We start from the raw sequence: 26,904 nt of genomic DNA on the forward strand, positions 1-26,904 counted from the left end.
GTTTCCTTATGCGCACCAAAGAAGAGAATTGAAAAGCAGCGCTGCTTTGCTGCTAGCTCAGAATATTTCCCATTGAAAAAGGAAATATTTTACATTTAAAATGATGCCGCCCTAATGCTCTTTTTCATCTGTTTAACAATACACAGTCCTGATCCAGTGACACCTAACCCAGCCATATTCAGGTTGTGCCAGAGCAAAATAAAGCATTTTTCACTGAATGACAGGCTGTGGCAGGAACAATCTGTAAAATCACAAACAACTTTACTCCCAGCCATACGGAAAAACACTTGACTTTGTGCTACAATGTCACAGATCAATTCTTCAAAATAAACCCTATCTCTCTGTGCATTTGTCAGTTTCAAGGGATCTTTATTTTGACAGTGCATTGAAAACATGACTGGGGCTTTGGAAAGATTCATAAAATGGATGCAAGAAGGCTGCATTTGAAAGTGACATCGCAGCAGAATTCACCACTTGTAAAAAGGATTGTTTTTGCAAACAAGAAAAATTTCTGTTTTAAAAATGTGTAATGTTGAATAAGGCCCTGTCCTTGCCTAAAAATGCAAGAGGGGTGGGGGGGAGGTTTGTTTGAAATCTAATATGTTTTATTCCAACAGCCTTGCTTTTGGCGCAGAAAATAAATAAATAAATGCATTTGCTGTACTCAGGAACCAGCAAAACAGGTTTTTAAGCCCTTGGCTTCAAAGGACATTTGCTTTCTGAGAACAGAATTTACTGACCCGCAAAGGGCCAGCCCTAGGAAACTCTGAATGGACTAAGGGGGAGAATGTAACACGCTCGTCAGACTTTGTCTGGGCTCTAGCCTGCTACAATAGATTCCAGGACACTTCGGTGTGAAATTGCAACAAAAAAAAAACATCTCTCCTCAACTTCAACTGAGGGGCTTCAAATCCAACTCCAGAGCAGCCTTGGAAGTATGCCCTTATTTGGAGGACAAAGGCCTGCCCATCTGGCTCAAAAGACTATTTAATGAATAAACCATAAGACTTATTTCTACAACCAGACAACGCAGTAATGTAAAAGTTTTACAGTTTAAATGTAGTTTTTGTGGCTTTAAAACAAGATATCGTGGCTGTCCATAGCATGTAGGGGACGCAAACGCCAGGAACATGTGAATCATGGGAAAAGTACATATGGTGGAACGTTAAAGTGTAATGGAAATATGCTGTATGATAATATGTACACATCTAAAATTGTGCAATTTTGGGTGAAGCGGTTCCCAGTAAGAATCACAATAAATTATTAGAAGGACGAAACAAAGTCCTACAAACTTGGGAGTGGGAGTATTATGCTCTGTGTGAAGTATGTCATCTGCTCATTTTATTTGCAAAAGTGCCACAATTGTAAAAAGGAGCGTATATGTCAAAATAGATTTTTGGCGAAAATGACTATGGCATGGCGTTGTACCTCATAAAAGACAACCCCATAAAATGAGTCCCCTCCTTGAGGAGGTGACCAACATAGGCTGACCTATCCAGTTCTTAGGGGTAGGTCTAGCTTAGTTCTGCCCAACAATAAATCCTGTGATGTCACCCGCCTTATAAAAAGGGGGGAAGCTCACAGAGACAGAACACTCTTGAAATTTCCAGCGCCTCCGTATCCAGACATTCCAGAGCCACCCTGCAGATCCCAGGCTCCACTGCCAGAAAAGGGATAGTTGGTTCAGGCCCACCTATCCAGGCAGAACCAACCTTCAGAACTAAAACCCCATTACAAAACCCCACTAACTCGGGGAGAAGGGGGAAAAGCTGTGGTACCCTTTTGGGGAGTATCCCGTGACCAGACTGGCTTTTTGCCCCTTTATCTGCATGCCACTGTGCTGTCACCAGACAAGCCCAGCTGTCTTCTGTTAGGAGAGCCTGCCGGTGTAACCAGTGACCAGATATTGCCTCGCTGTCCAGAAACCTGGTTGGCTGTCCCAAATTCCAAACGCCCGCGCTGATTGGGAGTATCTCCCCATCCCATCACAACACATAGCCTACCCTATCTTGATATCTTGTCTTTGCTTCACCTTCTAAGTAATCCCATCCATACCCTGGTAACTTGTTGAAGATAGTCTGAATCCCCTGTGTATTCTGTTCCTTGATTTTCTAGCGTTAGCGCAATTCTTCCATTCATTTCCGTCTTGCATAAATCCTTAGTCATATTTTGAATAATTTAATTAATTTCCACATAAAGAGACACGCAGCGTGAAGGGGGTTAAGAGGGCCGCTTAACCTGTTTCACGGGCAGTGATATCTTCTTGATAATCTAGTTTAAGTAAAACTTGTCCTTTCTTTCCAAACCAAGTGTCCCTGTTAACTGCTTTTCTTTTCCCAAAACCGAATCTCTGTACACATTGAAAATCTCATTCAGTTATTCAACGAGAGTCACTCTTTCACTTCTATATTATCCCTATATATATTATCCTACTTCTATATTATCCCTGTGATGTGCATCTACCACTCAGCCTAAAAACTGCATTCCAATTCCAATTTTGTTCGTTTCATCCGTTTTTTTTCCCAAAACCGTTTTGACATTTAAAACTGTAAAAAGCAGAAAATGCAATTTTCCAATGTGTAATTTTGGCTGCACTCTGTTCTTACTTTCAAGTCGAATTTTGAATTGTATGCTCTTTGTTCATACTTTGCCTTATAGTTGCTAGTGTTATTACATCGCCGATACATTTATTCAACCACACATTTAAATTCATTATTTAGCAATTCCGAGTGTCATTTATGCAATTGCAAAGGTTTTCAAACCTGATTTTGCCTCCCATTTCGTGAAGGAAGGATTTTGATTCTGTTTGCTTCCCAGTATCCCCTACTCCTTGCTGCTCCTTTCTATCCACACAAATTCGATAATTGGGGTTTGAGGGAGCATTGCAGGGGGAAATCTTAACACAGGTGCAATCTACCCAAACAATAAAATTGCTCCTATTCATCTGTGCTCTGGATATGTTCTAGTAGAAGGTCGGCCAAGTGTATTTAATCAGTTTACATTGTAATTATCACCCCATCTGTGATTGCTGCGCAATATTAAAATTGTGTGATTTTCTTTGAATTTAAAAGAAATAAATATTGTATTCCCACCAACCGGCCTGGTTCATGGTCCATTGTGACCCGGGGTATTTGTAAAAGGGAGTGTGAGACAGGTTGGGTGCCAGCTCAATCTGAATTCTAGGAAATAAAGAAAAAGTATTCCAATTGAGCGCTACATCCTAGGCTAAGGACAAGGGTCCTGGTCCGGTGTGTGACGCCCGATTAGAATCCTTAACAGGTATCCAGGGGATCTTCCTGAAACACAGGTCTGACTTAAAAGCGATGCACTCGGTTTGGTGTTCCTCTCCCTGGCACTTCTGTTCCAGCAGCAGCAGTGGAAGTACAGCCAGCTTCAGGGGGGTGTCCAAACAAGTTCACTTTGGGGTTGATTGGTCCCACCAACCCAAGGGGAGAAGTTGTTTCAGCACAGCAGCAGGGCTTCACCAGGCCTACCAACGGTCCAGGAGTTGCAGCAGGCGTCTCTTCCAATTTCTTCTTCGGATTCCTTTGTCCAGTGGTCGACTGTCTTCCAAGCCAAAGAGCCTTGCCTTTTATGCAGGTTTCTCCCATTCATTCCAGCCCATCTGTCAGTCACACAGCAGGGTGGCTGTCCTGCAAGGACAGCCAGCCGGCCAATCACCTTAGGGTGCATTCCTGTAACCAAGGGGATTAAGCAAAGGGAGTTCGGGTACCTCCTTCACTTCCTGCCCGACACGCTGGCGCCAGAGGCGGCCTTCACTTGTGAATCCCGCCAAAGACAAAATGAACAAAGGGACCTAACCTGGTTTGGCACGCAGAGTAAATCTCAAGAAGGACCTTTCCAACGAGAAATGGCGAAAAAAAAAAGACTGCAGCCATTTTGACAAAATGGGCACCCATAGGTGCCTTACTGCAGCTGCAATTGCAGCCCGCGGTAAAAACACACAATTGTAGTAATACGTAAACCACTGCCACCAGCCATTAATTGTAGGAAGGGTAACATAAAACTGTTACATGAGAAACTAGACAAAGGGGATACTAAGTAACCCCTCCAGCACCCTATTGTAAAATAGTGTGTGCTGGGTCTAGAAAGATACAAAAATGTAAGTAAAGTCAATTTCACTTCACTGTTCTTGGAAACAGTAGTTTCCCCAAGAGAAGGTATGTAAACCTTTCGGAAATCTAAGAGACTTCCCTGTGCCACTGCGCTGAAGGTGTTACAATGTAAAGATGATGCCTATGGAGTTTGTCAAACTCCAAAGTCAAAAGAAACAGAGTCCAAATCACAGAAGAATACATGAGAGATTGGGGAAAAGTCTCACTCTCTCAATGTTAGAGATAAAAAGTCCAAAAGTCCAGCAAAAAGAGCTGGGGGTCTCTAAGGTACAGGGGAATTAGCACATTTCTGAGAATTCTCCCTAACAGTTAGGCTACGATCTCCCTTCTTATAGACAGGTACCAACACTGCTTGTTGCCATGAAGACGGTATCATCTGGGAAATGCTCACCTCAAACAAACAAGATTTTCAATATTCGAGCCCACCATCCTGGATTTAATTTAAGGACGGCATTGGCGAGTCCATTCGGACCAGGTGCCCTAGAGCTGTCAAATTTCATTATTTTATTTTCAATTTCAGCAACTCCCACATACAGCTGCCAGCCCTCCATCAGGTATCTAGGAAGTGCATTACAGTTATATGTTAATTGTCCCCCTTTTAAACGTTCAAGACATACTACCTCTTGAATAGAGTTAAGGGGGTTCTCCCTGTCCCCCCCGGCTTTATTTATTTCTTGCAATAGTGCCGAGTAAAAGTGTGGATAGAGCTCCATGTAGCTGCTTTGCAAATGGCGTCCAGCGGGCGTTTGCAATAAAGGCCAAGGTGGATCCTGTACCTCAGTGGAGTGAGCTCTTGGTGTGAAAGGCAGTGTTTTATTTGATAGGGAGTAGCACAGCTGTATGCATCAGACTACATCTGGAGATGGTGCTTTTGGATACACAGTCTCCTTCCCTGCCTGGAGCTATGGAGACAAACAGTTGGTCTGTTTCCTTAGCGGTCTGGTCTTATTTACATAGTAAAGGACCGCCCTCCTTACATCTAGTGTATGGAGTTTTTTCTCAGCCGAGCTTGATGGATTTTGGAAGAAAGCTGGTAGTTCTATGGCCTGATTGACATGGAACTTTGAAATGAACTAAGGTGAAAACCTAGGGTGTGTTCTTAATACCAATTTGTCTTTGTGGATAACAAAGAAAGGGTTTTGCACTGACAAAACTTGCAGTTCACTGACTCTCCTTATGGAGGAGATACCCACCAGAAAAGCTGTCTTATATGTGAGGCGTTTAAGGCTGGATTTATGCAGAGGCTCAAAGGGGGGTCCTATGTGCTTTACAAGTACTACATGATATGATATTTTATTTGTATCGCGCTCATTACACAGTTGTTTCAGAGCGCAAGAGCATGTAGAGGGAGTAGAGAGCAGGTGTTTCAGAGCATGTAGGTCCAACTCTGGCGGCAGGTTTGAAATAGGAGGATGGCGTCTTTTTACTCCCTCCATGAATGCCATAATGACTGGGATTTTCCACCAGGACACCTTACTCTGAGAAGTGGTGTACGTGGATAGAGCAACTAGGTGAACTTTGAGTTAAATACTAGGCCCGAGTCTAGAAGCAAAGCATGCATTGAAGAATGTGTGATGGAGTGGTTTACATGCCTCCTTGCGGATTTCCATATTCCTTTGAGGTAGATTTAAATGGCCAAACTCTATGAATTCAGGAGCCAAGGTGTCAAGTTCATAGACTGAGGCTGTAAGGTTGTCCCCCCGTGCTGTGCGAGCATGTTGAAGGGGCACGCGAGTTTGATCAGGTCCCACATCGAATGTTTGCGCAGATGTGGAAACCAAGGTTGTCTCGTCCAGATAGGAGCAACTAGAATTAATGTCACTTGTTCTTTGTGCATCTTGTTCACCACTTAGCTCATCAGAGGAAATGGGGGAAAAACTTAGGCAAATTACCCTGACCACTTCATCCACAGGGCGTTCCCCTTGGAGTCGTGTTGAGGGAAACTCGGCGCTGGGCATTGTTTGTTTTGTCTTGTTGTGTACATGTCTAGAAGGGGTAGTCCCATTGTGTGAAGATGCAGTCTACGATATCTTTGTCACTCATGCTGTTCTGGTAGAGGATCACTGCTTAGTAAGTCTGCTAGAGAATGGAGTTCCCCTGGAACATGTTGCGATGTTAGGAACATGCCCCGCTTGAGTGCCCACTTCCAGATTTTTTTTTGTGCTAGCCTGGACAGACCTGGAGGTGAGGCGCCGCCGCCACCATCACCAGTTCCTTGGTGAATACCCTTGGAGCAGAGGCTATGCCGAAGGGTAGCACCTTGAATTGGTGGTGCTGGTTTGCTATTTTGAAATGCTAGAATCTTCTGTGCACTGGGAACATTGAAATATGAAAGTATGCATCTTTCATATCCAAGGTTGCCATGTAATTCCCCCACTTTAGCAGTGGGATTACTTCCTGTAGCGTTGTCATGCAGAATTTCTGTGGCTTGACATAGGTGTTTGCAGGGCGCAGGACTAAGAGAGCACATTGTGAGGTCTTTTGTTGGCACAAGGAAGTACTTTGAATAAATACCCTTGTTCACCTGGTTTGCCGGGCCGAAGAGCGCTGCCGTCACCTCTTCCAACAGGATACGTTGTTCTTCCTGGGAGGTGTTCCTTTGTGTTAGTGGGTGGTTGGTTGGTTGCTGTATCAGTTCTATGCAGTAACTGAACACCACGGTCGAAAGTACCCACTTGTCCAAGATGATTCCCTCCCATACAGGTGTAAAGTATGAAATGCGGCCTCCTAGTGGAGTAGCATGGGAGGGAACCTGTAGCAGGTGGTTATTGCTTGGGGAGTGTTGAGCCGCCTCTGGAGGAGGAGGAGGAGGAGGAGGAGGAGGAGGAGGACATACCCCTACTGCGAGACCTGCTTTGGCCTCCTTGAAACCCCTGTTGAGAGGACTGTCCCTGAGATGAGCCCCAGGACGAGCTTTGCCCTGGTTGTAATCAGATGCTTGTTGAGTATTTTGCCCTCTAAACCGCGAATATAATATCCTCCTCTTTGTCTGGAGGGTTTATTGGTGAGCTGCCCCAATGATTTTAGGGTGTCATATTCTTCTTTCGCACTCTTTAGAGCGTCTTCCACCACTTTGCCAAACACGTTGGGCTCTATGGGCATATTAAGGAGGGTAGCCCGAGTCTCAAGTTTGAAGCCAGACTGGCAAACCATGTGTGGTGCTTGATCAATGTGCCCTCTCCTATTATTCTTCCTACATTGTCTGCTGCATCCAATTGAGGATGCAGTTTGCCATTTGTTTACCCTCCGCAATGGAGAGCGACAGTTGTGTCTTCAGGGGCTCTGGAACTGACGCTATTTGCTCGGCCATCTCATCCCACTTGCGACAGTTGTAACTAGCTAATAAAGCTGTGTTATTAGCAATTCTAGTCAGTAAGCTCCCGAAGAGGCTACTTTCCTTCCAAAAGTGTCAATCTTTTTACTCTCCTTATCAGGAGGGGCTTCAGAAGAGGCCAGAGGTGTTCCTGCTCTATTTGTTTTCACCATTAAGCAGTCAGGTCTTAACTGTCCCCTAATGAAAAGGGGGCCTGGGGGTGCTGGCCAGAACACTTTCTCAACGCGCGGGTTTACTGATGTGTTAAATTAGGAGTAATCAGAGACAGTTGCATGCATCTCTGTATTGATTGAAGTAGGGGGGATACATCGGGTGGCTGACTTCACATCCCCTAGTAGGTCCTCAACAAAGACCTATCACCTGTGTCTCTTGTGTATCGATTTTGAAATGCTCTGCTGCCTTTAGGAGCAGGTCATTATACTGTATTTGGTTATCCACTGATGAGTCCGCCACCGGTGGGTCTGAGTGATCTGGCGACTGGATGACGTAGACCTCCTCGTCATCAAAAAATTGGTCGACAACACCCATGTCCCCTTGGTTGCCTAGGCCTGTGTACGTTCCAGGATCCTGGGAATCTTGCATGGTGTAACAATATGCATGCTGCCCTAAATCCTGCTGTGCGGTGGGAGCTTGTGTGAGGTCTGTGCGGGCTCTTTTGATGGAAGGCTGGGTAACTGCTGTAGTAGTTACTGGCCCGATGTGTGTGGCACACTGAAGTATTTGCAAGACCTAGCCAGGGAGGACATACGCCTCATGGCCTTATTAATCTGTTCTGCTGTCCAGTGAGATGAATTTGGGATTACTGGGTGAACAGAGGCAGGGGGGTGGGTGTTGGGCTGATGCAGGGGGTCTTATGAAGCATAGCCCCCGAAATGGTGCCCTCTCCCTGGGTTATAGTCCCCGAAATAGAGCCGTCTCCTAATGTTTTAGAAGACTTATGATTTTTTGACGTCTGACTTTTTAATAGAGTGTCTGGGATGCGTTTTTTAATGAGCTCGCTCATCTTTGAGCTCGGTGTAGTCTTCAAAGAGGCCTTCTACGGTCAGTGGTCGGTATGCAAGGGGGCCGTTGACGCATCTTTCGACGCCCGGTCGTCGGGAGTGTGAGGACTTCATGGCTTTAGACATGGTGTCAGAACCAGACTTGCTTGTCTGTTTCTAGGGCCTGTCATGTGGCGGCGCCGAACACGATGGCCCAGAGGACAGGGAACTTTCGCACCTCCCCCTTGACGCCGTGTGTGGCTTTCCGGTCGGCGTTGTGGTCAACTTTCAGCCGTGGGAGGAGTGTTTTGTGTGGTGCGACATGGTCATGCTAGTGCCGGTGGGTGTCCTCCCCGTAGCAGAACTGCCGGCCTGACTTTTGGGGTCGAGGGCTTGCACACGGGAATACGACAGATCCAGATAGCCCTCAACGTCACTGTAGACATTGATGCGGCCATCGCTGGAGGCTTCCTCGACGTCCATGGCAGCCTCGGTCAGCATGGCGTGGTGGGCCCAGCGTTTTGTTTTGCAGTCCTTGAGTGTTTTGGGCCTGAACAATTTGCACGACTTGCACTGTCCTTCAACGTGATCCCTTGGGAGACAGAAATTGCACACCCTGTGTGAGTCCAAGCGAATATTCGATTATAGAAGGTGCAAAACGGGGTGTATTCTCCATTATGTATGGGGAAGGCAGCCTTACGAAATAACTGGGAGGAGAAGGGAATATGCATTCTTTTAATGAGACTAAAGAATCAACCATCCCCCACTCTCCCTACTGTGAGGACCGAGGTCCGTTGCAGCCTTCTGAGGCCGTGGCAAAGGTTTGTCAAGACGAGCTGTTGTAGTCGTTAACGGTGGCAGTTCGTCACTGATGCCGTCAGCAAGGATCTTGCGGTAGACAGATATTAAATTACAGAACAAATATTCTAAGTTAAATCTTTCTAAGCAATGGCGATAGCCAAGAAGGAACTCTGCGATATGCGACCGACTATGATAGCGGAACAAAACAATCTGAGGGACCTCGACGCATGTAGCACCATGGGTACAGTAAACGTCACACTAGCGATAGCAGTACTGGCACACCCTATCGACGTCCCTTTCCGAGTTTCAAAAACAACAGTGTTACAGGCATACATAGGAATACAACATATACGTGTACTAGTCGACTCAGGGTTACAGGTTAGGCGATTAGCATATACATACAAATAAGAGCATAGAAAGGTCGCCAGTGGTTATAGTTCAGACGACAGTGCAGGGACCGACAATGTTACATACAGTGAGGCAAAGATACATGTAGTAGTTTAAACAGCATAGGCCGGCAGTTCATTCATGATTCTTATCGGTGAGCCAGCACTTTACTTTGGCTCTGAAAGACCAGAAAGAGGGTTCCTTTCTGATGGTGGGAGGGCGAGAGTTCCAGCATTTGGCGGCAAGCACTGGGAAGCTGGCTCCTCCAGCTGTTTTAAATTTGTACCTCAGGATAGTGAGGCAGTGCAGAGGCCCAAGAAGGGGTAGGCCCACCCTTACCCTGGCATTACTCTACTCTGGACTGGTTCTATAGATTGGTAACACCTTCTATCTACAACCTGTCTATTGTGAGGGGTCAGAAATGTGAGGCTGACAACTTTTGGATGATTTCTAAAAATATGCCATTTTATTAAATTTTAAGTTTCAACAAATGCCTCACTATCCCTTACCCGGACAAGGATTTCCCTACCTATCAAAAACTAAAGGCACATCCTGACTTTGTGTTTTGAAAGCTGGAAGAGGCCTGAGCTTGGGGAAGGCAACCAGGAGAGGCCTATTGAGAAAGGTAGACTGTGTTTTGCGTTGAAAGCTGAAAGTTAAAGCTTGGGGAAAGGAACCCCAAGGAATGCAAGCACATTGGAGGTGTTTGGATTCACTGTAAGGGCCCTGTGGAGAAGGTCGTAACAGCAGCCATTGTGAGTGAATCCCTCTTTGTGACATTGACCACATTTCACCTGGTGATAAGACCACCTGAAACCTACTTTGTTTTTTTTCCCCTTTTTTTGTTGAACTACTATTTTTCCTTTCCAAAGAACTTCCCATCACATTTTTGTACAGCACGAGGGCAAGCATTGGTTTAGACACAGACAGACTTTTGTTTTGGACTACTAGATGACGACGGCCATTAGAAACATCAGTTAAAGGAAGCATCCTTTTAGAGCTAGAGCCAGTCAGGCATTATACCACCCCAGGAACCTTAGTAAATAAAGGTTTTAAAACAAATACTTTTGAGTCTGTGTCTCTCTTGTTACCATGCCTGTCTCACACAGGGCACAAGAACATCAATCAGATCCCTTCATCTCTTAGTGTAAGCCAGCAGCGGTCTTCGAATATCTTTCTTGGATGCCTCACTCCTATTGAGGCTTTACTAGTAGTTCTGCCAATATGGAGCTTAAAAACTACAGCAGCCAACCTTAGCAACATTCACCCTTACCCCCGTTTACTTTCCGAAACCACAGGCCCTGAAAGGCACTTTAAAAAGACCAAAAAGTAATGAATAAATAGCTCAGTCCATTTGCAAATAATATAGATTACCTGATCCTGACCCAGATGTTGTCATGTCATAAATTAAATCTCTTAAAGTTGCGCCCTCCGAAAGGAATGGACGATCTAATGAAGGATCTTCTTCATTTGGCACACGATGATGATTAGCAGGGCGATTGTGGCAGAAATAGAGCACAAGCATCAATAAAATGCAAACAAAGCATACTGGCCCAGCAATGATGGCTGCCAACTCCACGGGTCCCAAATTTGTTGGAATACTTTCTGTAAAAAGTGCAAAATAAAGACAAAGAAAAAGGATAATTTGTCAGAAATTAAAATGCTCGAGATACACTTTTTCTGCAGTAGGCCATTCAATGCAATGGTATTTCATTAGACTTCAAGAAATAAGCATTCGTAGTCACTTTTCTATAATGAAAGAATCAAACGGTAATCTGAAAATTATAAATACTCTACAGGTCTTTTATGGATCGTATGTGAACATTCAAGTAAGCTAATAAATTGTAATTTTAAATCTCCATTAAACCTCAATGGACATGAATTTAGCTTAAATTGGCTAAGCATTCGTGTAAGCATACCTAACACATTAGTGGTTTTACAATATATGGTTTGCACTGAGAACAACATACACAGCTTTTTCATGCAATAGGAAAGTAGAATAAGAACTGTGACGAATCGGGACAATATTTCTTCTCCCCACAGGGGAACACCCCCTTTGAGGCTAGGGAAGGTGAGCCTGTGACGCAAGACCCTCCCTAGCGGTCTGGGCAAGTGGGACCTCACTGGGAGTGACTCCCCTCTTGCAGCACAGAACTTCCTGTTCAAATCACCCTTTCTGGCTTCAGGTAATGGTAAAGTTGAGCAATGATCAATGACCGCCATCATTTGGGTAACTCTAATAAGTATATAAGAAGAAAGCAAACCGTGAATGGAGACAGAACTCCCATGGTGGGTGGAGAGCAAATGCTATGCAGAGGCAAGCCCCTGGAGCATCGACATCCTGGAGGGGCAGAGCCACATCAAGGCACAGAGCAAGCTGCAACATGTTGAGCGAGAAACCCGCTAGCTGGAGGCAGGAAGGCAGGCACCTTGACGGAACAAGAGGATCGGTAACAGGTGAGGAAAGGACAGAGAGACAACCGCCTCTCTTCGGTGGCATGACCACTGAAGAGCAGTGGTGGGCCTGGTGCCCAGCAACAAACGCTGAGATCAAGAAAAGGAAGGAGCCCGAGATCCTGTGCTCCTGCCGACAAGCACCTTTCCTGCCATGAGAGGAATGGACAGGGCAAGAGACACTACAACCGTGTGGAGGTGAGTGAGATACAAAACTGCGCATTTCCAGGAACACCGAAACCGACACAGGTATGAAACACTTAAAGAACATAATGGGCGCACAGCTCCACTTATCCACAGAGAAAGTGATACAAACAATGTTATGCAAGGCTGAAATAGCATCAAAGTCTGTAAAGTCAAGAGCACATAACAGCACAAAGCCCCATATCCTAGAGAGAAAGGGATATGAACACTGCGCTGCAAGACTAGAATAGCCGACAAAAGTGTGAAAGAGAACGAGACAGGCACACAGCCCCACTATATAAGAGTGAAAAAGATAGATTCTGTATATCAAAGCTGAAAGCACAAAGGCAGCTCCTATGTTGAAACAGAGTGGAGTGAAATTGAATTCTCTGTAAACATGCACAGCAAAGTATGAAATTATAGGAAATTATAAAGATACATTTGATCACAAGATAAGACATTTTCCACAGAGTTACTGGATTTTGGGAAGTTACAATGCTACGAAGGGGTAAATAAATATATTTTTTTCAAGTCGTCCTGGATGAATTAGTACATTGAAAAACAGAAACAGTTTTCTTATAAAAGGGAGTGAGAAACACATACAGACAATGATTGTTATTTTCCAAAAGGATTTGATACTAAAGCTGTGAAGACGACCTACAAGAAAAAAAGACTGACAACCAGTCATCTACAAGTGCGCCAGGCAGAAGTCCATATCGAAGCTATCGTACAACCCTCTGTTTCTTTTCACATAGGTGTTTTTTTCCAAAGTGGTATGGCCAGTTAGTTGCTTAGGTTTCAGGCAAAAGACTTTGGAATCGACGTGCGCCTTTAGTTTTACTTTTATTAGGTATGGAAATTCCCTCATAGCGATAGGGCAAGTTCCGAGTTTTTTTCTTTTAAATAAAAACCCTTTTGAACATGCCATTAAGTGGTCTGACTCCCTCTTCTGGTTCACCACATAACTCCCTAGCAATAACTTATTCTAAGCAACGTTTGTTGCCACAATGCTTGCTCCACATCTAAGGCAGCCCAACAGGCCTCTTGCTCACATTCTCCCTCATTTTAGAAAGTCAAAACATGTCAGGCAAGAAAGTGATTACTATCTTCTTGCAGCCAGGAGAGGACACTTTAATGCCCCCTGCCAGCGGCTCACCTGCCAAGTTCTCACTTATAGCCAGTGAGGAAGGTGGAGTGAGAGTGCTTTCCCCACCCGCTTGTGTAAAAGCATCTAACGCAGCAACACAAAGTAACATAAATGCTGGTAATTGGGGGATGTAACATGGTAGGAGCACTGGTGATTCACCCAAGGAAGAACACTACCAATGATTGAGGGTGAGGAAAGAAAAAGGAACATGTTACTTACTTGTACTGTTCTCCAGCATGGGTCTGGCATGGATTCACATGCTCATGAATATTCCCCGTCGTCAGGCTTGGAATCCTCAGTAAAAGAATAAACAGTTTCACTTTCGTATATAAACTGTCTTTCTCCTATAAAACAATCACTGAGCGCTGGGTCATACTGCCCCCAGCCAATGACTGCCCTCTCCCTACCCCTCCTCTGGCAGCATCTTCAGATTTGATAGCACGTAAAGGGGCAGTATGACCAAGAAGAGCAGCAGAGGGGAGGGAGGGAGGGTTTGCATGTGAATCCATGCCAGACCCATGCTGGAGAACAACAGTTACAGGTAAGTAACTTGTTTCTTCTCCAGCATGGGGTCTGGCATGGATTCAAATGCTCATGAATAAAGAATACATAGAAGTACATACATACACAACCACAGGATGTGGCAAGGCTCAACAGAAGCAATTACTCTTACCTCCTCACCAGGCTCACCTTCAAGCGAACAGGTTGCGTAGCACTACTTGGCCGACGCTGGACTCCTCTCAATAATCCCTGTCGACACAGCAGAATTTAGTGAAGGTATGTGGAGACCTCCACGTAGCAGCCCTGCATATGTCCAGCAGGTACACACCAGACAGGAAAGCCGTTGTTGCAGCGATCGCTCTGGTAGAATGGGCTCTCGGACTGACAGGCAGCGGTCGGTTCGCCAACAGGTGACAATGTGTGATGCAGCTGGAGTAACACCTGGTGATGGAAGCCTTAGACAAGGCCTTCCCATGGTTCACAGGACCAAAGTTCACAAAAAGCTGCAAAGTCTTCCGGTAACTCGTCATGAGGGCCACATAAAACTTCAGCGCTCGAGCCACATCCAGCAAGTGCAAAGTCCTTTCAGCCAGCGACGAAGGTAATACCAAGGGTTCATTGAGATGAAATTCCAAAAGAACCTTGGGCATGAAGGAGGGGTGCATCCACAGCACCACCCTTGTCTCGTGGAAAGTCAAATAAGGCTGCTTGAAGGACAGGGCCTGGATCTCACCTACTCTCCTGGCAGAGGTGGGGACCACGAGGAAAGCCGTCTTCCAAGACAGGAACTTGATGCATCGGCTTGAATGGGACCCCCATGAGCTTAGTCAGTACCACGTGGAGTTCCCACGCCGGGGAAGGCGCCTTCACTGGTGGGAACGAACGGAAAAGTCCTTTGATGAACTCCTTGACTAGACGGTGCGACCAAAGAGAAGACCATCCCGGAGACCTTGTGTAGCTGGAGATAGCCGCCAGATGCACCTTGATGGAGGCGTGCGCCAGCCCCCGACTTAGCCAATGACAACAAGCACGGCAAGACTTGCGGGGCCATGGCCCTCAGAGGGTTAATCTTCTACGACCAGCACCAAGTCGCAAAACGCTTCCATTTGTGTCTGTAACACTTCAGAGTCGACAACGCCCTGGCTTTGGCGAGGACCTCCCTGCAGTCCGCAGGCAGCTGGTACCCACTGAACTCTAATGCTGCAGGAGCCAGGTCTTCAAGTTTAGGGATCCTTGGTCATGGTGAAGGATTGCGCCTTCTGCCCTGGCGAGAAGATCCGCGACCACTGGTAGTTTTACTGGATGGGACGCTGACATGCTGAGAAGGTACGGGTACCAGATTTGCCTCGGCCACGCTGGAGCGACGAGGATCATCCTGCACCGGCACCGTCTGAGTTGATTGATGACTCGTAGTAGTAGTGGCAACGCTGGGAACGCATACAGGAATAGGACTTCCCAAGTGAAAGAAAATGTGTCCCCATGCTCCCTGGCTGGGGGAACCTGCTGCCGAACCTCCAGGCACTTGGTGTTCGTAGCCGTCACAAACAGATTGATCTGGGGACTGCCCCACTTGAGGAAGAGGTTGTCCACTTGATCCTGGCAAAGCTCCCACTCATGGCAGGAGCGCAGCTCCCTGCTGAGGGAGTCGGCAACAGTGTTTTTTACTCCCGCCAGGTGAAAAGGAATGAGAAATATCCCCCGAGCGATGGCCCAGTGCCACATTTGCTGCACCTCTCTGGATAGCGCCAGCGATCTGGTGCCCTCCTGCTACCGGATGTAAAACATTGTGGTGGTATTGTCCGTGAAGATCCTCACCACTTTGCCCTTGAGGGACGGAAGAAATTACTTGAGGGCCCAAAACACTGCCCGTAGTTCCAGGGCATTGATGTGTAGCCTCTTCTCCACCAGCAGTCACAGGCCTCTGGTGTGGAGATGTCCGGTGTGGGCTCCCCAGCCCTCTAGGGAAGCGTCTGTTGGAACCGTCTCCTGGTACGGGGGGCTCTGGAAGTCTCTACCCCCGGAGATGTTGGAGTGAACACCCCACCACCTTATCGCTCAACGTAACTCCTTGTTGAGCACGAAACTGTCCTTGAAGCTTCCGGACACCTGGATCCAACAGGTGTCTAGGAATTCCTTGAACGGCCACATCTGCAACCTGCAGAGCCAGATCAGGTAGATACACGACGACATCATGCCAAGCAGCTACTTGATGGTCCTCACTGTGGCGATTCAGTGTGAACAGCCGTTGCACCTTGCCCAAAACGGCCGCTATCCTCTCCTCCAAGGGAGCTGCCATGTAGTATACCATGTTGAGCCTGGATCCCAGAACAGCGTGTCCTGCGATGGAATCAAGCATGACTTTGCATAGTTCATTGAGAACCGCAGATCTGTCAACAGCTGGACGGTCCTTTGTGTGATCAACGGCAATGTCTCTCGAATTGGTCCGGATGAGCCAGGTGTCGAGTTATGGGTACACATGAATTCCCTGTAGTCGCAGATGGGCCGCCACCGGAGCCAGGCACTTCATAAAGACTCTGGGCGTCGACTTTAGTCTGAAGGGGAGAGCCTTGAACTGGTAGTGCTTTCCTTGCACAACGAAGTCTAGGAACTTGCGATGTTTCTCATGAATGGGGAAGTATGCGCTATCTAGATCCAACAACGACAGAAAGTCTCCCTCCTCCAGCTGGCCGAGCACGTGCTGCAGCCTGACCATTCTGAATTCCTGGGATTTGTTGTACTTGTCGAGTTGTCGTAGATCGAGAATGGGCCTCCAGTCCCTGGGTTTCTTTCTTACTAGAAAGTATCTTGAGTAAACTCATGAGCCCCGGAGTCACTTGGGAACCAGCTCTATCGCCCCTTTTTTTTTTTAACATAGCCCAAATGTCCAGTGGGATGTGCTGTTCCTGCCGGGCCACAGGTGGTATTCGCAGACACCTCACTGAAACTTCAAAGTGTGTCCGTGGGCGAGAGCGTCCAGCACCCATCGATCAGTGGAGATGTTTTCCCAGATGCTGATTAAGTTCACCAGCCGGTCTCCCACCGGGGAGCAGGGGAGGGGGCCCGATGTCTTGGCCTGTTCAGTCCTGCTTGGCTGCCGGCACCCCGCCCTGGGAGCCGGGATGACGACAGCAGCCACCTCTGAAGGCCTTGGAACGACCCCTGTAGGCTTCCTGGGTCCTGGAACGGGAGGGTTGGTGGTAAGAGAACAATCCTCTGCCAAAATTCTTTGAAAACCTGTCCGACTTCCCTCCTTAGGAATGAAAGGACGGATGGTGCTGTTGCAGTGTGCCCAGGGCACGGGCCATCTCTGTGTCAGTCTTGATGGCCTGAAGAAATTAATGGACAGCCTTTCCTAAGAGATTGTCTCAGTCGAACGGCATGTCCAAGACCCTCACCTGGACCTCCTGCATAAAGTTGGTGGCCTTCAGCCAGCCAGGACGACGGAGGCAAACCCTGTCGCCCATCTGGTGGAACCCTATGCACGCAATGTCCAGGGCCACGGTAATGGCGTGGACCGATGCCACCTCACCTTCCTGAAGGATCTCCATCACCTCAACCCGCTTGTCCTCGTAAGAGGAAATCCAGGATCAGAGCCATCCTGTACCAAAGCTCCCGGTCATACCTGGCCAGGATAGTCAAAGCTTTGGCCGCCTTGACCGTCGTCGCCGTCGAGTAGATGACCTTCCTACCCATGGCGTCCCACCTTCTTCTCCTCGCAGTCTGGGGGAAACGGAGGCTGAGGACGACGGGTTGGATGACTTCTTCCTCGCAGCAGCCGAGACCACGGAGTCCGGTGACGGCAGAGACTGCAAACACTTGGGTGCAGACTCTGTGACCCGGTATTTCTTTTCCAGCTGTCTCTTTTCAACGGAGCTGATGCAGGGTTCTTCAGCAGTGCCAGCCCATCATCCCAGACGTCGTCCAGGAGGAGCACTGCTAAGATGGTCTTCCTCTTTGCCTCCCCGTGTTGATACAGGAAGCCCTCCTTTGTTTCCTCCAGTGTGAGCTGAAAGAGCTCCAAAGCGCGGGCGATCATTGAGTGGAAGGAGCCCATTATGTCTGGGGGAGAAGCCCTTGGCGGCGGAGAGAGGCCACCATCGTCATCGGTGTCAGGCGTTGCTGTGTCCGTCCCCCTATCCCTAGGGGGGGATATTGGTGGATGGAGCAGAGGCGTAGGGTGTCTCCTCCTCTTCTTCAGCGGTGGTGGCCCTGGTGTCAACAGGGTCATTGCTGGTGGAGTGGGCAGCAGCGCTGCCTGCATCCTCTTCTGAATCTCAGACACCAGCGTGTGGAGGGTTGAGAGAATATCATGAGACAGATCTCTGGTAGGTGCCTGAGGAGTAGGGTCGCTGGGCCCAGCGCCTATGTCGTTCTCCCTTCCAACGTCGTTGTCGCTCGTGGCTTCTGGCAGGTACCTCCTCAAGGTTTCTGTCATCGTCGTCATCTCCAACGTCCTCCGGGATGGTGTGGACGGAACCCTCGTCCTCCACGTCAAAAGAAGAAATATGCGTGCCCTGGAATTCTTCCACCCCATCTCCTTCTTTGGGTCCTGAAGGGCCGGCTTCAGGCTCAGACAGCATCTTCTTATCCTGGGTCTTTGTCACTAGCTTGGCTGAGAGCCACCCAGGCCGCCGTAGGGGTACCCTGGACCGGGTCAGCCCCTTTCGCCTTCAAAAGGGCAGCCGCCACCAGCTCGATAGATGCAGGTGACTTAGCCTGTATCACTGGGGCCTTCAGGGGCAGGTCGGCAACCTTTTCCTGTTGCTTGGCCGTTTGCTCTGGTTTCTCCTGTAGCTTTCCCGGGTTAGCTGTCTTTCTCTTCGACGAAGAGCTGGAGCGATGGCTGGAGATTGAGGTCACTGGAAATGATAAAGGCACCCCGGTCGACACGAGACCCGCTTGCACGGCGACCCCGATGGAAACGGACTCGCAGTGCTTGGCCTTGTCTTGGACCCCCACGGATGGAGCGCTTCAAAGGACTTAGAAGCCCGCTCTGGCTGGCTGGATTTCCAACTGCTTGTCTGTCAGTGTTTATTTTCTTTTAGTAGAAGGGAACATTGGAAATGTATTCACGCAGCATTTCTGAATGCTTTTCCTCTGCAAAGCTGCTGGGGAACGCAAACTATCAAAGCCATTGTTTGAGCTGCAGGGATGCTACCTACCATGATTTTAACCCAGTCTCTCTTCTGTGGTAAGGAGCTGGGTCTAAATGGAGGCAGCATTTCTCCATTTTAGCCCATCATGCTTTACACGGAAGGATGTTTTCTGGTCTCTGGGGCTCCCAAGTGGGGACCGAAAGTAACACTGGAAGAGGCACCCACCCTCAGAACAGCGGCCTCAACACAATTGAGGGTTGACCAAACCCTCCAAGCTGAACTGGTTGGAGTGGATTTGAAAGGGCCACAAGAGGCTCAAGTTATCTTGCATACCACATCCACGGGGCAGTCTTTCCAATTAGTTAGCCCTGATCATTTTTAGGGAGATGCATCATTTTGATGCTTCATCCCCTCTCCTAGTGAGACCCCCAGCACTTTTTGATGGACTTCTGGATCTTTTTCTTTATATCTTGAATGTGTGGAGTCTTTTGGAAGTCTTTTAAGGCATCTTGATCATCTTTTGCAGCCCACAGCTCCTTTGGGTTCTCCTTTGAGATTCTTTCTTTTTCCTTACTTACTACTGTTCTTAAGGTTCGAGGGATACTTTGTATCCCTCCTAAAACTTTATACAATGAGCGATTGGCACACCCAACCTTAAGTGGCGTGCCAAGGGGATACCCAGTATCCCCCTTCTCTATGCTCCTGTGACATTTTAGTCACATAGACAACCTTCTAGTTATGGCTGGTGGCAGTGGACGTGTAATACCAACGATTGTGCTATTTTTTAACAAAGACTGTATTCACAGTCCTGGTTGTGCACAATAGGGTCACCTAAGTACTACCTTGGTGGATCTTTTCTTGTTTTGCCATTTCTAGCATGGTTGTTCTTGGTTACCCCTTCTTCTACCATTATGGAAGAGGGAGGTCTGTGTGAGTGTTTTGCCTTTGGCAGGAACCCTTGGGTGTCCCTGCCTAGGCTCCAGTGTGTCTGGGTAGGCAGGAAGTGGGGGAGGAGCGTTTCACTCCCCTGCCCTTTGTCTGCCTGAATGGAACCAGTGCCCCCTGGGGGTCTGGCTGTCCTGATTGGACAGTCCCCCGCCCCTTTCTGTAAACTGCTGAGAGAGACTGTAGAGGAGTGTGTGCTGAAACTGAATAAAAGATGAGGATCCTGAGGTCAAAGGCTAGTCGACCACTGGAAACTGAAGTAACCGAAGAAGACAACCAGTGAAGCTGGCAGACCCTTTGCAACACCATGAAACGACTACTGCTGTCCAGACCCTGTTTTCTATGCAAAAAGGGAGCTCCGAAGAGTACGTCTCCTTCCCTTTGGCTGATGGGATCAACCAGCCCTTCAATGAACTACAATCTGAGCCATCTCCCGAGGTGCTGGGCCTTTCCAGAGCTGCAGACTGCAGATATCAAGAGACCTACGACCCAATTACACTGCATCATCTTTGAAAGGCCAAATCTGCCCAAGTCTTTGCTGAGCCCCAGGGGAACCTCCAGAGACACAATCCGACTCATTCAAGTCCCCTCACCAGAGTGCAGGACTACAGGAATCAAAGAAGATTGACTGGGCAAATCGTGTCCTTTGTTGGTGCTGCAGAAAAGGCGCCAAAACCACAGACCGACAAAAAAAGTTGAAGAAATCAGTGCCAGATGTCCTCTCTTAAGACTGCTGCTCTGATATCCCAATCAGAGTCCTGCCTTTCGTCACCAGACCAAGGAATCCGGAGACCGGGTCTATCGCTGCTGCACAGAGGGGAATCCACCCACAAACATTTCTTCAAACATATGGTACTGTTGGGGTGAAAAGGTATTACTTAACATAAATCAAGAAGTCGCTCCAGAATGTTGGAGTGCACAAAGAGGTGTCCAGGGTGTCCACTCTAACCTTAGACCCAAGCAATCAGCTTGTGTCCCTTTTGCGAGTCATTGAACAGGGTCTCCAACATTGTATCAATTCTTCTAGCATCCTTAACTAGAGACTGAAAGTATCCAAAGAAAGTATCCAAAGGAACTTTTGCTGTTATGCTGCTTCGTAAGACAGTCGGCCCTCTCCAAACTGACTTTTACATATCGTTAGGGATCGGACTTAAGTGTTAACTTGTGCTAAACCTTAAGCTCTGCTACTGTTTGACTAACCAACTGTTTTCCTTCCTAAAAGGCTATCTTATGTGGTTTTGCTAACTAAATACAATCACTGTATATCTTTGTGCGTGAGTGCACGGTATTACCGATAATACGGTAGACTTGTCATTAGTGTCAAACTCTGTTACAATTGTGACCGCGAGCAACTACAAACTAAGCAGTGGCCTTTGAAAAGTATCGAAAAGTCTTCCTATGTACGTTGGTTAAATTATCTAAGCATTTTGAAACATTCCTTGTGTAAACATAATACATATATATTTTATATGAATTTATTGGTATAAGTGTTTCTTTGATATGCTATACTAACTGGGTTCAGTGCACTCACCTGCAGCTCACATCTTCCTCTTATGACAAGCCTGACATCTCTGCCACCCTAGCAAGGTTCCACGAGTTGACCACCTGTATATCCTTATGAAGTTGTACCTCAAGTGGTCTCTAGGAACACTCACCCAATAATCATGAAGGGACACAATCTCCCCAATGTCCAGAGATTTAGAGAAGGATTGCTTCTGTGATGAATCTGATGATTCTCGGAGGTAGTCTCTCCTCATGTGGTCAGGGGACGGTAGCCGTTATCTGATCCTTACCCTCAGGATGGCTATAGGAGGGAGGATCACATGCGGGGAGACAACCCTCGGGGGAACCGGCATCATCAGATGAGACATGGTACACACCTTTCCTTTTAGGGATACCTGCTCCATACCCCATGACATATTGTGATAAACCCCTTGCACACCCCACAAAAGCTGCTGAAAGAAATCATGAACATTTTACATCTTTTTTTTTATTCTTTCTTTTGAATCTTGGTCATTTTCAGGCATAGTCCATTAGCATCCAACTGTGCAGACATAATCCTGTCTGGTGCAGGCGATTTTACAGTACAATAACAAAATAACAACCCCCCCCCCCTTCCCAGCAGAGTGTCATGCTTCCCAAGTCATGGCATATCTTGGGACATCTGGTTACTATATAATATCGGCCCATGTTTATAAGGTCTATGTGTCTACCTCATTTGAGGTACAGGGTGATAAGAGTACTTATTTGGCCTATTCCCGACTCAGTACTTCACACTTCCCCATTGTCCAACCCCTCTTGCAGAGGGTCTGCCTCGTGTTGTGGTTTTTATTTACCAAGGAATGGTGCCCATTCCATTCCATTTGCCTTGCGGGTTGCCGATCATTTGGAGCTCCCGTGAGGTTCACGATTTCAAACATTTCAATCGCTTTGCGGGCCCACATCTCTTCGTTTGGTAGTTCCTGACATTTCCACCTGATTAGCAAGCATACCCTTGCCACTAGAAGCAGGAAGTGCAGCATATGTGGGAGACGTAACCCATACATGCCAACATTCCGAGGAACCTGGGAGGGAGATTTTTTCAAAGAAATCGGGAACTGACAATTTCCCCATAGGAATGCATTGGGGAAACTATCATTTTAGGCGGGAGAACGTGAAAAATAGCAGTATTTTTCTCTCAAAAATCGGGAGCCTCCCGCCTAAATCGGGAGGGTTGCCATGTATGGTAACCAACCCTCTTCCCCTTTCTTGATAACAAACAGCACCAGCAATACCACCACAGTTCTTTGCATTCCCTATGGCGCTCTAATCCAACCCAAAACCTCTTTCTAGTATCACTGCACCCTGGGGCATGACCACCACATATACCAATAGTCGTATCTCTCCCCACATCCCCTCCAGGAGGTTAGGTCCACCTTGGCGTACATTTTTGACAAGCACACCTGGGTGTATTGCCATCTGTACCAGAGTTTCAGACTGTGTGACTTATATTGGCATATGATTGAGTTTCTGTGTGCATTCTTACAGATCCATCTCCCATTTCGTCTTTAAGGCTTTCGTCCCCTCTCCCCTCACCACCAGCAAAGCTCTATAAAATGCCAGATATAAGTCCCTTCAATGAGGTTGCCTCACTGGGAATGTATTCTGTTGCTGTCAGGCCCCTCTGCACCCCAGCCTTCCATTAGGAAGAAGTTTAAAAAGGACATTCTGGTCTCCAACCCAGGCCTCCCTATTGCTGACACCTATACCAGTGCCTCCTCCAGGCAAACCTTCACCGACATCCTCTTTGTTGTTCCCTCGCCAGACCTATGAACTCTACATATGGTCTCTGTGCTTTCTCCCTGCTCTTCCTCTCCCATTAATGGTGGCACCCAGTGGGAGGCCCTCCTACCCTCCTTCCACTCCTCTGAGGTCATTATTAATGTCTACTTGAATGGTACCGTCTTGGTCCAAGGCCCTCAGGCCAACCTTTTCCTCTTTGATAGACGCCTCCCGCGCCTCATCAATTTCCTTCCTACTCCTGCTGTCCCTTCTCTCCCCTCCACGGCTTCCTCGCCGTCCCGTGCTGTCCCCTCCTTGGCTAACTTGCCCTCTCCGCCTTCCTCTTCTGCCCCCCCTCAGGCTTCTACAACTCCGCAGGGTGTACCTCTAATCTGTATCCCTCCCCGGAAGTCTTTCAAGGACGGCAACCTTCTCCGTATTGCCACTCTAAACTCTCGCTCTGCTGTCAAACACTCCTCTGACATCTGCCACCTCCTGGAGGAACTTGACCTCAATGTCCTCGGTCTCACCGAGACATGGTTCACGGCCAGCTCTGACACAAGCTTTGATACTATCCTGCCTGTTGGTTACAAGATCCTCTCTGCGCCCAGATCCAACCGTTCTGGAGGGGGTTTAGCCCTGATCTTCCCATAGTGGATTCCTGCCTCTGTCATTCCTACGCAGGCCTACTGCTTTTTCGTATGCCTCATCTGCAGGCTCTCACTCTCTCTCCTGGCCATTCCCTAACTGTGGCTACCATCTATTTATTTTAATTTTTTTTATTTGTAAAGCACACTACAGCCCACAGGCATCGAGGCGCTGTTGCAAGAAAATGTCTTAGTTACAGGAATAAAATGGACATGTTCGTGGGTTACAATAAGCATGATTTACGCATAGTTTTACCAAACAACAGAAGCAGGTTTCAAATTACGTGGGTGCTGGTTTACAAAAATGGCGAGGAGCACAGATGGGCGAGGTCCAGGTTATACGAACAGCCATGTTTTAATGGCTTTCCTGAAAGCAGTATGTGAATGAATTTTTCTTAGGTGGGTTAGTAGGGAGTTCCATTGTGAAGCAGCAATAAACGGAAAGCTGGAACCTCCTGCGCATGCCCTCAAGGTTTTAGGAACAATGACCATGTTGGAATAGGCAGCTCTTGTAGGTCTATCTGAATTGGATTTAACCAATCTCTGTGAGAGATACCTCGGAGCTGTGTTGTTGAGACACTTGTGAGTGATGGCGAGGGTTTTGAAGGTTATGCGCTCCTTAATAGGGAGCCAATGGACTAGTCTTCTGGTTGCAGAGATGTGCTCCTTCTTTGAGATGACAGAGGTCGCCCGGAGAGCATTGTTCTGAATGGTTGGAAGTTTTTGATGTTCTTTGCAGCAGTGCCAACTAGGAGGGTGTTAAAGTAGTCTAATCGGGAGCAGATTATCGCCCTGGCAATGGTGAGGCAGTTCTGTTTGGACAAAAAGGGCCTGGCTGCATTGATCAACTTTGAATGGTAGGCCGCGGCAGATACAATTGCATTTACTTGTCTGTTCATGGTGAAGTTGGAGTCTAGGAAGACCCCTACGGTTTTTATTGCCAGAGAAACTGGAATAGGCGTGTTATTGATGGTGAAGGCCTTGTAGTTCTCGTTGAGTTTTTTTAAGGATGCCGGGGAGCCAATGAGAAGCAGTTCTGTTTTCTCCCCATTGAGGCGCAGCCAGTTTTCTGCCATCCAGGTTTGAATTTTAGTGTATATGGAGCTGAGGTTTTCATTGTCATAGTCTCCTGTGAGGGGATGAGCACCTGCGTGCCATCCGCATAATTGGTGTATGTTACGCCTAGCTCATCCAAGTGTTTGAATAGGGGCTTCATGAAGAGGTTGTACAGGGTCAGAGAAATGCAGGAGCCCTGTGGGACCCCACATTTGATAGTATCTGGATTGGCGCATGCTTGTTCTGAAAAAAACGTTCATAATTCTGCCCTGTTGGAAGGAGGCAATCCATGCTTTAGCATTAGTGGAGAAGTTGGCTGAGGATGACAAGAGGTGGCAAAGGGTGCTGTGGTCCACGAGATCAAATGCTGCTGATAAGTTTGCCAGCATCCCTTAGGTCATCAATTTGATTTTTAAGATCTAGGAGAGCGGTTTCTGTCCCGTGGCCCAGACGGAATCCAGACTGGCGTAGACCTAGAAGTTGATTTGCTTCCAGGAAGTTTTGAACCTATTGGTAGGCTGCTTTGTCCAAAAGTTTTAAAAAGGAAGGGCACTGTAGTAATGGGCCTACAGTTCATTGGGACATTTGGGTCCAGTGTAGGTTTCTTCAATAGCGGGCATAACCAGGCTTCTTTTAGGCATGAAGGGACAATGCCAGATGTGAAGGACGCATTGATAAACGCTGTCAGGAATGGAGCCATAGTGGATGCACAGTCCTTCATGATCTGGGCTGGGCAAGCGTCCCCTTTACAGTTAGATGGTTTTATTGATTTAAGGAGAGCAATGACCTCTTCTTCATCAACTTCCTTCTAGGAAAAGGAAGGGCGTTCGTGGGTGGATTCATGTTGTAGTTCGGCCATTTGTTGACTTAAGGCTTGTTGATGGGCGATGATTTTGCTTTGAAGAATGTTCAGTTTGTCAATCATGGCCGATTGGATAGAATTACACCATGTCAATCATGACCGATTGGATAGAATTACACCAATCTGTATTTTTGGTGATGGCCGGTGGCTCAGGTGCAGGTGATTCCAGCTCCCTAAAGATAGCAAAGATTTCTTTGGAGCTTGATTTTGCATTGGCAATTCTGGTCTTGAAAGTGTTAGTCTTGGCCTTGATGAAGGCAGCTTTGGACTCTTTGGCAATAATTTTAAAGAACAAGTTACTCTCTTACCTGGTAACTTTCTTTCAATGGGATGGTCGACGACGTATTCCATATCTATGACAGTAATCACCACAGCTGTGCTGCTTCAGAAAATCTTTCGGCGTCTGCGTCCTGTGTCGATGACATCGATACGCTGTCCTCGAGGGCCTCTGTCGAGCCGACGTCACCGGATGTTATAAGTAGGACGCACGACGCTCGTAGCCTCAATTGTAGTTTTTTCCCCACAGAAGGCCTTGCGGAAACATAAGCTGCAATCGCATAAGAAATTCTGTAGTGGGGAAGGCAGGGAGGGAGCGATATGGAATATGTCGTCGGACCATCCCATCGAAAGAACGTTACCAGGTAAGAGAGTAACTTGTTCTTCAAGGGGATTGGGTCCTCCGACGTATTCCATATCTATGACAGACTCCCAAAGCAGTACCAACGTAAGGAGGTGGGAAAAGAATTTAGAATATACAAATTTAGAATGCCCAATCAAATTGCAGAGTAAAGGACCGCCTTGCCAAAGGCCAGATCCTGCCCATGGATAGAATCTAGGTAGTAGTGACGTACAAAAGTATGGACGGAAGCCCAAGTGGCTGCATGACAGATGTTACGAATAGGAACACCCCTCTGCAGGGCAATAGAGGCAGCCATACCCTTAGTCGAATGGGCCCTTAAGCCTACAAGAGGGTCCTTACCCGACAGGCGGTAACATTCAGAAATTGCCAAGATAATCCATCTAGACAAAGTCTGCTTAGTCACAGCTTGTCCCAAACGCCTTCCAGCGTAACCAATAAAGAGCTGATCATCCACTCTGACCGTGATGCGTGAAA

General features: G+C 47.4%; 1 protein-coding gene across 1 annotated transcript in view; it reads right to left on the reverse strand.

The window, feature by feature from the left end:
* Positions 1 to 26,904, reverse strand: part of TGFBR1 (transforming growth factor beta receptor 1) — a 360,240-nt gene that overhangs the window by 219,757 nt on the left and 113,579 nt on the right. Inside the window, exon 3 of the mRNA XM_069620584.1 lies at positions 11,013 to 11,243. Coding sequence (XP_069476685.1) covers positions 11,013 to 11,243 — 231 coding nt within the window. The remainder of the gene's footprint in view (positions 1 to 11,012; positions 11,244 to 26,904) is intronic.

The sequence above is a fragment of the Ambystoma mexicanum genome, chromosome 5q, assembly GCF_040938575.1.
Source record: "Ambystoma mexicanum isolate Mex_15411 chromosome 5q, UKY_AmexF1_1, whole genome shotgun sequence".
NCBI classification, from domain to species: domain Eukaryota; kingdom Metazoa; phylum Chordata; class Amphibia; order Caudata; family Ambystomatidae; genus Ambystoma; species Ambystoma mexicanum.